The sequence below is a fragment of the Schistocerca gregaria genome, chromosome 6, assembly GCF_023897955.1.
Source record: "Schistocerca gregaria isolate iqSchGreg1 chromosome 6, iqSchGreg1.2, whole genome shotgun sequence".
In the NCBI taxonomy this organism is placed as follows: domain Eukaryota; kingdom Metazoa; phylum Arthropoda; class Insecta; order Orthoptera; family Acrididae; genus Schistocerca; species Schistocerca gregaria.
The window spans coordinates 33,333,176-33,347,073 of NC_064925.1; the positions used below are offsets into that span (position 1 = coordinate 33,333,176).

The 13,898-nt window shown below is 46.2% G+C and overlaps 1 protein-coding gene across 1 annotated transcript in view; it reads left to right on the top strand.

Moving 5' to 3' along the window:
• LOC126278037 (cadherin-related tumor suppressor) overlaps positions 1-13,898 on the top strand; it is an 817,086-nt gene that overhangs the window by 508,369 nt on the left and 294,819 nt on the right. The window contains 2 exon segments of the mRNA XM_049977779.1: positions 1,769-1,996; positions 8,331-8,540. Of these exon segments, the coding sequence (XP_049833736.1) occupies positions 1,769-1,996; positions 8,331-8,540 (438 nt within the window).

Below are 13,898 nucleotides of genomic sequence, written 5' to 3' on the forward strand. Positions count from 1 at the left end.
AAATGGGCAAATAAAAGAAAGCTTTGCCCGTCCAGCGTTTGCTGCTTTCTTGAAAGGTGGTAAGTGGTTGAATACTACAAAAATCGTCTGTATTCTTTTGTTGATTCTAACGTTTTGAAAATCTGCTCGAAAAATCTTGCTGTAATCGAGGATCATTCCACTCATTAGGAATATATGGTGCTGACGGGTGGAAAGTGAGTTTGAGGTACTCAATTTTTTGTGTTAATTTGTCCGTTATCAAGGGCTACAAACAGATGAACGCATATTATGTAGACACAGGCAGCAGATCATTTAATTATATTCTTATTGTGTACTATGAATGAACTGTTGTTAAGTTTTTAATTTATTACTGTTACCATAATTTACTTACTAGTTTATTGTTTCGTAGAAATGGCAGACAAATATTTAATCTTTTAAAGCTGATCAAGTACAATACTTCATTGCTACGTCACTTCGTAAAAATATTTCCAGACTAGTGTTGGTGCCACTGTGCAGTACAACGACGTCTGTCGTGGACAGTGACAAACTACTGGTTGGACGAGGCGTGGACAGGTCCTGAACCCTGGCGCACACCCGACCCTTCAGCCACGGCACGCGCCAGTGGGGACGCCTTTGTCGCAGCAATGCTGCACTAGTTCTGGTGCCACGTGTTCGTCACTCGTTTGCTGTCAAAACGGCACCAATCGCTTTTCCAGTTGTCTACAATAAGGCAATATATTTGAAAGCAATGCAAATTTTACGAATAAAAATTATTCCTTTTCTAAAAAAAGGTTTATTTAAAAACACAAATCTTAGTATTGCTGCTACGGTTAATTGATACATAAATTGATAATCGGCTATTAGTAAAATATAAAAAAAAATCTGTTACTACAGACAGCAGAGAAGTACCGAAAAATACCGCTACTGCTTGTAACTGGTCGGATTTTCCCATCACTGGCAGCCAGTTCGCGCAAGTGCGGTGCTGTCGCTGCCGTGTTCTCCTGCCCCTATTAAGACATATCGATAAAGCGTATATCGATTGCACTAATTTGAGGAGGCTGTATCGGAAGGACTCTAATACTCCACTTGGAAATAATTTTGCCTGTAATGGGAAACAAATCGAAGCTTATCATTAACAGTGGGTGTCGTCTGAAAGATATGATGAGCAGTATTTGTCTGGGCTGACTCCAGCTCGCATTTCAAAAAAGAATATACCACACTAAAACACACGGTCCATCTGTCCCGATTGTCTGGGAGAGATGGAACACTGCGACTCCCATTTGCAGATTAGTGAGGTCGGTGTCGATTTTAGGTTAGTCTCATGCCTAAAAATATGTCAAGCTCGCAAAAAAAAGACCTGCATGAACATTGTGTAAACCAAGCTTTAATTCTAAAATTATGTAGCTGCACAATAAAACTTTTCGGTTTACCATAACCGAGAAAGACATTTTTTACAGAAAAATTTGGAAATTTGTGGCAAGTTCCTACGTGATCAAACTGCCGAGATGACCGGTCCCTAGCCTTACACGCTACTTCATCTACGCGAAGGACAACACACATCATGCCTGAAGGAGGACTCGAACCTCCGAAGGGGGGAGCCGAGCGAACCGTGACACGGCGCCATCAGACCGCGCGACTACCCCGCGCGGCGTTTTGAGCAGAACTAACAGAAAAAGAGCAACAACACTTTTTCACCAAATTCGTTGACAGTCCCGAGAGCTGCGTTAGTGGCCCGTGTGACCCAGCGGCCCAACCTTCCCGAAGTTGCCTCAGATGCTGTGCTGTGCAGGTGACGGTGGTGCTCAAGGACGTGAACGACGCGGCGCCCGAGTTCATCTCGCCGGGCGAGGTGTCGGTGGCCGAGAACACGCCCGCCGGCACGGTCGTGCTGGCCGTCAAGGCGGTCGACCGCGACGAGGGCCGCAACGGCTACGTCGAGTACTCGCTCGTCGCCGGCCCGGAAGGCGACGGGGGCGGCGCGGCGCGCCTCTTCTCCGTCGGCGCCACCGACGGCCTGGTCAGTGTGCTCTGCTCGGCCGCTCTGGCTGCACATTTATTTCTTATTTTACACATGTCATTTATTTCTATCAATTTTTTTATGTACGGGGTGTGTTCAAGAAGTAGGGTGACTTTATATTTTTATTAAAAAAATATTTATTTATTCATCAACATTCGTGTTGTCCCCTTCAAACTAATCCCCCTCAAATGCAATACACTTGTGTCAACGCTTGTTCCAATCCTCGAAACGCTTCTCAAAAGCACTTTTTCGTACAGCCTCGAGTACTTCCAGCGATGCAGTTTTTATTTCGTCAGTCTCTGAAAATCTTCGCCTTTAATAGATCTCTTCACTTTTGGAAACAGGAAAAAGTCGCAGGGGGCTAAATCCGGCGAATATGGTGTCTGAGGCACATATTATCGTATTGTTTTTGGGCAAAAAAATCTCTTACGAGCAACGATGAATGAGCAGGTGCATTATCGTGATGTAAAAGCCGTAAATTCCGGACTGTTTTGCGCATTGCGTCTCGCAAACATCGCATAACGTCAAGCTAATACTCCTTTTTGCCAGTACGACGGCGAGGCAAAACTTCACTTTGCACAACGCCACGGTAAAACAGCGAGCAAAACTTTGGCATCTGATCGAACTTGGAGCGCTTTTCTTCGGCCTCGGCTCTCCGGGATGCTTCCACTGGGACGACAGGGCTGTGGCTTCGACGTCATGACCGTAAACTCGTGTGTCATCACCAGTTATGGCCCTTTGGAGCAAATCAGTGTCATCATCGACGTCATTCGAGAGCTCCCGAGCGGTGCTCGTGCGACAGTTCTTCTGATCAAAATTGAGAAAGTTTTGGAACAAGTTTCGCAGACACACCTCTCGTGCCCAAAACATCCGAAAAAATTGCGTGACACGAGTCGACTGATATTCCAACATCCTCAGCAACCTCTCTTACGGTAATTCGGCGATTTTCCAAAACAATTTTCTTCACGTTATCTTCTGTTGGTGATGTGCTGGGGCGTCCAGAGCGAGGTTCGTCATTGGCATCTTCTCGGCAAATTTGGAATAACCTGTACCACTTGTCAAACATTTTTTTTTACTTACAGCAGACCCACCGTAACCTAATCTAAACCTTTGTCAACATTTCAAGTGTTTTAGAGCACTTGATTCCATTTTTCACACAAAATTTGATGCATATTCTTTGCTCCATTGCTGTCAAAAACAAACGAAATATGCTGTACACTTACTGTGAACATATGTTCGGGTCATACGTACTAACATAACAAAGAAAAAAATCTATAATCGAATGTACGTTGCCCGCGCAATTTGATAAGTTACCTTACATCTTGAACAACCCTCGTTCATGAAATTTCTTGTAATCAATGTTATTGTTGCCATTGTTGTCTGCAGTCTGTTTTAATGCACCTCTCCGTGGTACTCTACTCTCAGCAAGCACCTTCGTCGTTGCAACCTACATCCTTCTGAATCTCCTTACCGTCTTCATCTCTTGGTCTCCCTCTACGATCTGCCCCCCAATCACACACACACCTCTCCATTACCAAATTGGTGATCCCGTCATGTCTCATGTGTCCTACCAACCGATCCCTTCTTCAAGTTGTGCCACAAATTTCTTTTCTTCCCAGTTCAATTTAGCACCTCCTTATTAGTTACGTGATCTACCCGTCAAATCTTCAGCATTGTTCTGTAGCATCACGTTTCGAAAACTTCTATTCTCTTCTTGTCTACACCGTTTATCGTCCATGATTCACTTCCACACATGGCTACACTCCGTACAAATAGGCTACTTTCAGAAAAGACTTCCTAACAATTAAATCGATATTCAGTGTTACCAAATTTGTGTTCTCCAGGAACTCTTTTCTTGATATTTCCAGACTACATTTTACATCCTCTCTACTTCAGCCGTCATCAGTTATTTTACTGGCCAAATAGCAAAACCTATCTACTACTTTAAGTGTTCCGTTTCCTAATTTAATTCCCTCATATTTTCTCGATTTAAATCGATTACATTCCATTAACTTTGTTTTTCTATTATCGGCGTTCATCTTATATTCTCCTGTGGAAACATTTTCCATTCCGTTCAACTGCTTTCCCAACTTCTTCGGTGTCTCCGATAGAACTGCAATGCCATCGGTAAACCTCAGAGTTTCTTTTTCTTCTCCGTGGACTCTATTCGCTGTTCCACATTTTTCTTTCGTTTCCTTTACTGACTGCTCAATGTACAGATTGAATAACATCAGGGATAAGCTACAACAATGTCTCATTCCCTTCTCAGTCTCTGTTCCCGTTCACGCCTCTCCACTCTTATAACTCTCATACAGTTCCTATACTAATTCTAGTTAGCCTTTCTCTTCCTGTATTTTGCCCCTGTTCCCTCCAGAATTTCAGAGCATTCTAGTCAATGTTGTCAAAGCTTCCTCCAAGTCTACAAAACCAATGAAAATAGGTTTTGCTTTCCTTAACCTGTCTCCTAAGAGAAATCGTAGGGTCATTATTGCCTCCCATGTTCCTACATTTCTCCAGAATTCAAACTGATCTTCCCCGATGGCAGCTTCAACCAGTTTTTCCATTATTCTGTAATAAAATTCGTGTTAGTATTTTGTAGCCTCGTGTTATTAAACTGATAATTCAGTAAAATTCACACCTGTCGCACATCTTTCTTTGGAACTGGAATCCATACATATGATAAAAATCGAGCGAGGTGCTTGGGTGGTTAGCACACTGCATTCGCATTCGAGAGGACAACGGTTAAAATCCGCGCTGGCTATCCTAATTTAGGTTTCTCGTGATTTGCGTAAATCTCTTCTGGCAAATGCTGGGATGGTTCCTTTGAAAGGGCACAGCCAGCTTCCTTCCCTGATGGGGCTGAAGACCTCAGTGTTTGGTCCCCTCCTCCAAAGCAACCAACCAACATATGATAAAAGTGGATATACGGGTGTATATACGAGGTGATCAAAAAGTCAGTATAAATTTGAAAACTTAATAAACCACGGAATAATGTAGATAGAGAGGTAAAAATTTACACACATGCTTGGAATGACATGGGGTATTATTAGAACAAAAAAAGGTATTGCTAGACGCGTGAAAGATCTCTTGCGCGTGTCGTTTGGTGATGATCGTGTGCTCAGCCGCCACTTTCGTCATGATTGGCCTCCCAGGCCTCCAGACCTCAGTCCGTGCGATTATTGGCTTTGGGGTTACCTGAAGTCGCAAGGGTATCGTGATCGACCGACATCTCTAGGGATACTGAAAGACAACATCCGACGCCAATGCCTCACCGTAACTCTGGACATGTCTTACTTTGTTATGCTAATTATCGCTATTCTGATCAGATGAAGCGCCATCTGTCGGATTTTTTTGAACTTTTGTAGTTTTTTGGTTCTAATAAAAACCCATGTCATTCCAAGCATGTGTGTCAATTTGTACCTCTCTATCTACATTATTCCGTGATTTATTCAGTTTTCAAATTTATACTGACTTTTTGATGACCTGGTATATCTAAACGTTCCACATCTTCTCCTGAACAACTCGACCGATTTCAGGCAAACTCAGTACACATCTTTCTTACTATTTGAAGGAAAAACTGTGACGGTAAGAACTAGCAACCTCCTAATGAAGTGGGGTTGCAGGAGATGTAGATACAAGAGGTGGAAGGAGGAAATGGATAGAAAGAAGCGGCAGGAGGAGATGGATAGGAAGAAGGGGAGAAGGAGTGGACAGAGAGAGGGGCAACAGCCGATGAGTGGCAGGAACAAGTGGGCAGAGGGGGAGAAAAAGGTGGACAGAGGGGGAGAAATAGGTACACAAAGAAACGAAAGTGGAGGAGATGGAGAGGCACGGAGGGCAGGTGAGATGAACGTATGGAGAGAGAGAGGGGGGAGAAGGTGATGGACAGAGAGAGGGGAAGGTAGGTGATGGACAGAGAGAGAGGGACAGCAGAGAAGGAGAGAAAGGGGGGACACAGGAGATGGAGAGGACCTGAATATGGAGAGGGGGATGGAGGCAATGGAGAGAGATGGGGATGGAGGATATGGGGAGAGAGAGGCAGATAGAGGTGATGGACAGAGAGGGGGGATAGAGAAGATAGACAGACAGGGAGGGAGAGAGGAGATGGAGAGATAGGCAGAGGAAATGGTGAGAGATGGACAGAGGAGATGGACAGAGAGCGAAGGATGTGTGGGAAGAGTATGGAGAGGGGGACAGGAGATGCAAAGAGGGTGGGGGATGGAGGAGACTGACAGAGAGAGGGGGGCAGAAGAGTTGGAAAGAGCGATGGGGTTGGAGGAGAGGAGGAGATGGAAAAGGAGAGGGGGATGATGGAGAGAGAGGGGGGATGGAGGAGATGGACAGAGAAATAGGGAGGAGATGCACAGCTAGATGGGTAGCGAGGGACAGGGATAGAGGAGCTGGAGGGAGAGGGGGGATGGAGGAGACAGACAGAGATAGAGGAAACGAGGCGATGGACATGGAGATGAGGGCAAAGGAGTTGGAAGGAGAGAGGGGATGGAAGAGATGGACAGAGAGAGAGGGACAGAGGTGAGGGGCAGAGAAATGGGGATGGAGCAGAGGAGGAGTCAAACGGAGAGAGAGAGAGGGACAGAGTAGATGAAGAGGGAGAGAAGAATGGTGGTGAGGAGGAGAGAGGGGGGACAGAGGAGATGGAGAGAGAGGGATTTCACAGGAGATGAACAGAGAGAGAGAGGGATGGGCGAGATGGAGATGGGGTGGAGAAAATGGAGAGAGAGAGATAGGGACACATGGAGAGAGGGGCATGGAGGAAATGACAGAGAGAGAGGGGGACAGAGGAGATGGACATGGAGAGGAGGATGAAGGAGATGGAGAGAGGAATAAAGATGATGGGCATGGGCAGGAGGACGCAGGACGAAGGATATGGGGGGAGAGGCGAATGAGAGGGATGGAGGAGAGGGACAGAGAAGTGGAGGAGATGGACTTATAGGTAACTGAAATAAACAGATACCCTGGCAACACCAGATACTCAGCTAGTTTATAATGTGTTGATGGTTGCTCTGTTCACAGTTTTGTGTGATGTAAATAATTTTATGATGTCCTCTGCTGTGTGAGAGGCTTGTTGTTACTTTTGTATTCTAATCTGTCTTCTTTTCGTTTCAAATATCGTAGTGCTGTTGTCGTATCTATTTGTGAATTTTATATTGTACTTATTTGCAATTTGCTGTGCTTTGTGCAGGGCTGCTTGCTACAGTGTTTATGTCTATGTCTTTGTTATTCTAGAGTTCGTTCATTGTGTTTCTTTTCTGACAAATGGTATCTGTAAGGGAGCTATTTTTGTGTCACATACACTTCAAGGTTTGGGGTCTTGTCATGGAGTTGTACAAATGAAGCTTAGAAGAAGCCTTCTCTCTCTCTCTCTCTCTCTCTCTTTCTCTAATTGTCTGTTCATGTCCCTTCTCCCTCTCTCTGTCTTCATCTAATTCTCTGTTTCCTTCCCCTCTGCCTCTTCTCCTCTCTCTCTCTCTCTCTCTCTCTCTCTCTCTCTCTCTCTCTCTTTCTGTGTGTGTGTGCGGAGGGGGGGGGGGGGGAGGGAAGGTCGTGTAGTTTTTCATTTTCTCCCCTCCCAGTGCTGCGGGAACGTACTCGACAACTGGCGTGGCACTGGATCCATGAAATTTTTTTGTACTTATGTGACTGGTCCCTGTCTCATCCTGATCTTATTTAGTATGTAGTGCTCGTGTGTTTTAGAATTTACGTGCTTATGATAGTGTAGTCTTAGGTCTCTCGAATTTTCACCGAGTCGCAGTGCGGTTCCACATAGGGAAAGTCGTGTGTCTCAGATATCACGATTATTTTTCTCGCTGAGGCCTCTGTGCCGGAACAAAACCGTTAGAGTGTTTCTCGGAGCCGACTTTCTTCTCTTTAGTCACCCCTCCTTGTAGTCGGGCTGAGCAGCTCGGCGCACTTTGTTGCGTCCTATCCGTCCGTGCGGTTTGTGACGACATAGCGCGCCGTGTCGCCGGCCGGCGTACAGCTCCAGCCCTCCCTGGTTCGTCGGTTCTGAATAGAGTGTGGAGGAGTGAGGAAGTGATGGCTTCCTGAGGTGTTCCTGATTCTGGCGTCAGTCGGACGTTTTGGTCTCTACACGTACTCTGCACTGCCTTTCAGATAGTTATTCTTTTACGATTCTGGTTAAATTAGAAATAATTTCTAGAAAGCTGTCCGATATCTAAAAGTACGGCCAGTGCAGGTTTGCAGTATTTCTCGCAAGTTTCGGCAGTGGACCGCGCGCAGCATCCTGCCTGTATGCCGGGCACGAGTGCAGATGCAGGGCGGCCTCGTACATGTGTGTGTTCCCGGGCGCCGGCAGGTGCGCGTGACGGGCCGGCTGGACCGCGAGACGCGCGCCCTCTACGAGCTGTGGGTGGAGGCGCGCGACCGCGGGCAGCCGCCGCTAGCGACGCGTGCGCAGCTGCGCGTGCGCGTGCTCGACGAGAACGACAACAGCCCCGTGTTCGACCCCCGGCAGTACAGCGCCTCCGTCGCCGAGAACGCCTCCATCGGCGCCAGCGTGCTCCAGGTGAGCGCCGCTTCCACTTCCGCTCTCGCTCCTCGGCCCTGCCGTTCCTTTCCTATACTGTTCCTCCCCTGCTTAGTTCATCAGTCTCCTCCGATATGGCTTACTCTTCATTTATACACTTTGGCTCGAGCTTCACCATCTGGTAACACACTGTCACACTCAGCGGCATCTCCTACGAAAGATCACGAGAGTGTTTCGGCACCCCAATTTGTGACACCTTGCCAATTTAACAGTTATCTTTCTTCGAATTCTGCTAAAGATAACGTAGATGGGATAATTGAAATACACACATCAAAAACAGTTTAGCATCAACCCGGTTCCGTGAACTCCTTAAGATTGACGTTGACTGTGGATATTGTATCACAGACACACTCCATTTGACTGTTCAGAGATGTAACTAAATCTGCCCAAAGATGTAAACAACAGTGCATGAGCAGCGCCTATTAGACGGATGGGGTCCGACCGCCAATCATTTCCAGTCATTCCTCCAGGAATGACGTACACGGCTCGTGTTGTCTGTAGTTCAGCCACGTCTACATAGTCAGTACCGCAGTTCGATCACGTCCACATTGTTACTTTGTACAAGCGAGGGCTCTCAATAAGAGAAGTTTCCAAGTGAACCAAAGCGATGTTGTTCGGACGTGAAGGAGGTATGGAGAGTCAGCAACTGCCTCTCTCAGGCCGGCCAAGGGCTGCTACTGCAGTGATTTACCGCTACCTAAGGGTTATGGCTCGGAGGAACCCTGGCAGCAACACCACCGTGCTGAATAACACTTTTCGTGCAGCCACAGGATGTCGTGTTACGTCTCAAACTGCGCGCAATAGGCTGCACGATGCGCAACTTCACTCCCGACGTCCACGGCGAGGTATATCTTTGCAACCACGACACCGTGCAGAGTGGTACAGATGGGCCCGACAACATGCCGAATGGACTGCTCAGGATTGGCATCAAGTTCTCTTCACCGATGAGTGTCGCATATGCCTTCAACCAAACAATTCCTGGAGCCGTGTTTGGAGGTAACCCAGTCAGGCTCAACGCCTTAGACACACTGTCTAGCGAGTACAACAAGGTGGAGGTTCCCTTCTGTTTTGGGGTGGCATTATGTGGGGCCGACGTACGCCGCTGGTGGTCATGGAGGGCGCCGTAACGGCTGTACGATGCGTGAATGCCATCCTCCGACCTATAGTGCAACCGTATCGGCAGCATATTGGCGAGGCATTAGTCTTCATGCACGACAATTCGCGCCCCCATCGTGCACATCTCGTGAATGATTTTTTCAGGATAACGATATCGCTCGACTGGAGTGGCCAGCATGTTCTCCAGACATGAACATTATCGAACACGCCTGGTATAGATTGAAAAGGGCTGTTTATGGACGACGTGACCCACCAACCACTCTGAGGGATCTACTCCGAATCGCCATTGAGGAGTGGGACAATGTCGACCTACGGCGCCTTCATGAACTCGTGGATAGTATGCCGCGACGAATACAGGCATGCATCAATGCAAGAGGACGTGCTGCTGGCTATTGCAGGTACCGGTGTGTACAGCAGTCTGGACCACCACCTCTGAAGGTTTCGCTGTATGGTGGTACAGCTTGCAATGTGTGGTTTTTATGAGCAATAAAAAGGGCGGGAATGATGTTTATGTTGATGGTTCAAAAATCGTTCAAGTAGCTCTGAGCACTGTGGGACTTAACGTCTGAGGTCGTCAGTCCCCTAGAACTTAGAACTACTTAAACCTAACTAACCTAAGGACATCACACATATCCATGACCGAGGCAGGATTCGAACCTGCCCGTTCGCTTGGCATAAATCCCGATAGAGTGTACCACAGTCCACACACACTCTAATTAACTCACTGTATCATAAAATTATATCACACGTCAGAATACGAGTATTATTATGCAGCAAGAAAAGAAATTAATGTTCTTAAGCTGGTAATATTGAACTCGTTGTTATTGAACTAGTGTGTGTACTGTCTCTGTTTGTATATTTGTGAAGGACAATATCAATTTCAAGAGCGAAGTCAACTGCTCCCCCAGCGTACACAACTTCGTACACGTAAATAAGTTGCTCTCGTGGTGTAAAATTCTTGAAATGTAAGACAAAGAAAACTTGTATAGGATCTTCTCGAATTGAGATATTTGCATTCGTATTTGATTATTCGATGATTGCTTGCGTGTGAAATGAGCTAGTTAGCAGAGAAAACTTTCTCTATGCTTTTAACCGTGTTACTGGAGCAGGCTCTACGGCAAAGATCGCTCACCATATTTTCGAAGCTTCTCGCACATTACGGTTCTTCACAGAATCTTTTGATAAAAAAAAAAAAAAAAAAAAAAAAATTACACAAAATTATCTTTAAAATCCACCAGACTATTATAGCTGTTACCAAACTCCACATTAACGTTACATATTGCTCGTGAATCTCAAAAAAACACAAATTGTACAACATAGCGGCTAAGAATCATTGTTTCATTGCACGCAGTTCATGCACGTCCTCTCGTTATCCTGTCTCGCAATAAAGGCCTGTCACATACAGATTTTCTTACATTTCTTCGCTCGCCACGGAAAACGCTAAGTCAAGGAATAAATATTTCGCTTGCGCAAGCGAAACGCGTCGCCTCGAGATAAATTTTAACTTTGAACCAATAACAGTAGGAAGGTCATTAAAACGATGAGCTGAACGATTCACGACTCCTATCCGCCAGTACAGTCCATGAGATATTATGGGATTCATATACATTTAATGTTGTGGATTTGTGGGTGAAATACAGTATATTAGTGCGCGAATCGGCTTCCGTGCGCAGCGTCAATGCGAGTTCTGTTCAGAAAAAGTAAATTATCAGGAAACGTTAGCCACAACGGAACTAGGACCTCGTAGACCAGATCCGTTCATTGTAACGAAATCAAACAAGCATGACTACAAGCGAACATTTAAGAAAGATATGTACAGTAAGCCGAAGTGGTTGTGCAGCTGGAACGTATGAATTTTTTGAAGTTAATTCGTGGGCTAATAGAGGTGTTACGAATCTTGTACGTTTGTGCTAAAAAAATGACGAAAACTTCCATTTACACAAAAAATGCGGAAAGGAGAGTGGCGAAAGCTTACACATCATTCCGTTATTGCCCTAAACCGAACTTAATTATGTACAAAACAACGAAATTCCACAAAAACAATTCTTACTTTCGTTAGACAATTTATGCACATTATTATTATTGCTATTATTAGTATTGTTATTGTCAGTATCTGCAGCTGTATAAATCTGTTCAAAAGCACAACTGTTGTACGGCAGGTGCTATTTCACTCTCAAACTTTTCTGAATCCAAACATTTGTGAACACCCAGAATTTACGCCCACTACTCGCGACTGGCGAAGCTTAACCACCTGCCCACACGCAGACACCAGCGCTTCTGCGCGGTCAGGTCACTAAGAAAGTGGACCCAATAAATTTTAAAAGATGTTTATAGTCCTACAAACTACTGATACACTCGTTGCAACTAAGGCTTTCGTATTTCATTTTTATGATTCAGAACCTGAGTTGGTGAAAACGGAATCCTTATATTATCACTTTGTTTTCTGTCGTTCTGTCTGTGCATCTCAGGAACCTGGAAGTTTCAAGTTGAAGTGTATGTCAAATACTAATGTCTCCAGTCCCTTGGCGGTAACCTCATCAAAAATGGTTTAAATGGCTGTGAGCACTATGGGACTTAACATCTAAGGTCATCAGTCCCCTAGAACTACTTAAACCTAACTAACCGAAGGACGTTACACACATCCATGCCCGAGGCAGGATTCGAAGCTGCGACCGTAACAATCGTGCGGTTCGGCCGGCCGAGGTCCGGTGGGCCGGCCAGCCTGTGGATGGTTTTTAAGTCGGTCTTCCATCTACCTCGGCGAATGCGGGATGGTTCCCCATATTCCGCCTCAATTACACTATGTCGGAGATTGCTGCGCAAACATTGTCTCCACGTACGCGTACACCATAATTACTCTACCACGCAAACATTGGCGTTACACTCGTCTGGAATGAGACGTTCCCTGAGGGGGGAGGGGGGGGGGTCTACCGGCGGGCCTAACCGAACAGTAACCCTGGGTTTGGTGTGTGGCTGCGGTGGAGTGGGTGGACTGCTGTGGCCTGGTGTGGGGTTGTGTACCACTGAGGGCTACGGCGGGGACGAAGCCGTCTCCGTCGTTTCTAGGTCCTCAGTTCAATACATATATACAACATCCACTCACAATGTCCAGTCTCGAAGGTGAGTAACGCCCACGACCGTCACACCGCGTATTTAAAGCAAACCTGATTTGCGTCCTTATAGAGGCGCTCCTAGCGCCCTTTTAGTGCGACTGGTGCGAAATTTGAATAGATGTCATCTTCCAGATGTAAAGTACGCCTAACACGTTTTGTTGCGTGGCACAACTCCTTCGTCGTGTTGCGATTTTTTTTCCGTCTGTGTACTACAACCCTGTGAGCGGTAGTCCTACTGCTACTCGCCTGGTTTTGTTAATGTTGAATTTACCTCACAGTCTTTATAACCTTACGTGCTGATTTCCCTCTCAAAGAAAAGTGGGGCAGTGGGAATACGATAATAGCCAGGTTGGATACATACCTCTGAACAGTATCCCAGAATCTGATCAATGATACGATCATCATGCGAGAACTCAGTAGCTTCTGCAAAATGGCCACCAGCATTTGAATTCCCTGAAAATTGACAGCCTTTTTTTGTTTAAAGCGCCAACTCGCTATAGTAACGCCTTCTACTGCACGCTTGTTTTCTGAGGGGTTGACATTATCAGGTTTGCATGTCCATGGCCGCTGACTTTGTGGGCAGTGGGCAGAATATGTATTTTTTGGCATCTTAAGCTTACTGGAGACCGGTCACTCCGAGGTTATAAATTACAGGACGCGGCCAACTTGGCCACGCTCTTCTCGTTCAGACATCGCGGTTTGCAAGTAGCTGGCAAGTTCGGAAGACGACAACGGTCATCACTTTCGGCTCGAGGTAGTCACCGGCTGTAGTCCCGTAACAGTGTAGCTGTCATTTCCTTGGACACAGAGGCGTAATGATCTTCACCACAAAGCGTCACCGTTTTAACACAGCACGAGCAATGGTTTCGGGCGGAATTGTTGAACCAGTCTGCTAGAAGCTGAAAGCTACATGCAACCTTCGATCTTGCCATGCGGTAAGAAGACGTCGCAAGCTTACCGCCGCCCCCCCCCCCCCCCCCCCCCCTCTTTTCTCATCCTCCCCCTTGTGCCTACTATAGAAGTCTGTCGAGTGTAACGATCTCTCTGAAGCTGCGGTGATATCTCTGTGTTCTCTTGAAAGCTCTCCCTAGCAGTATCTGTAGTGTGG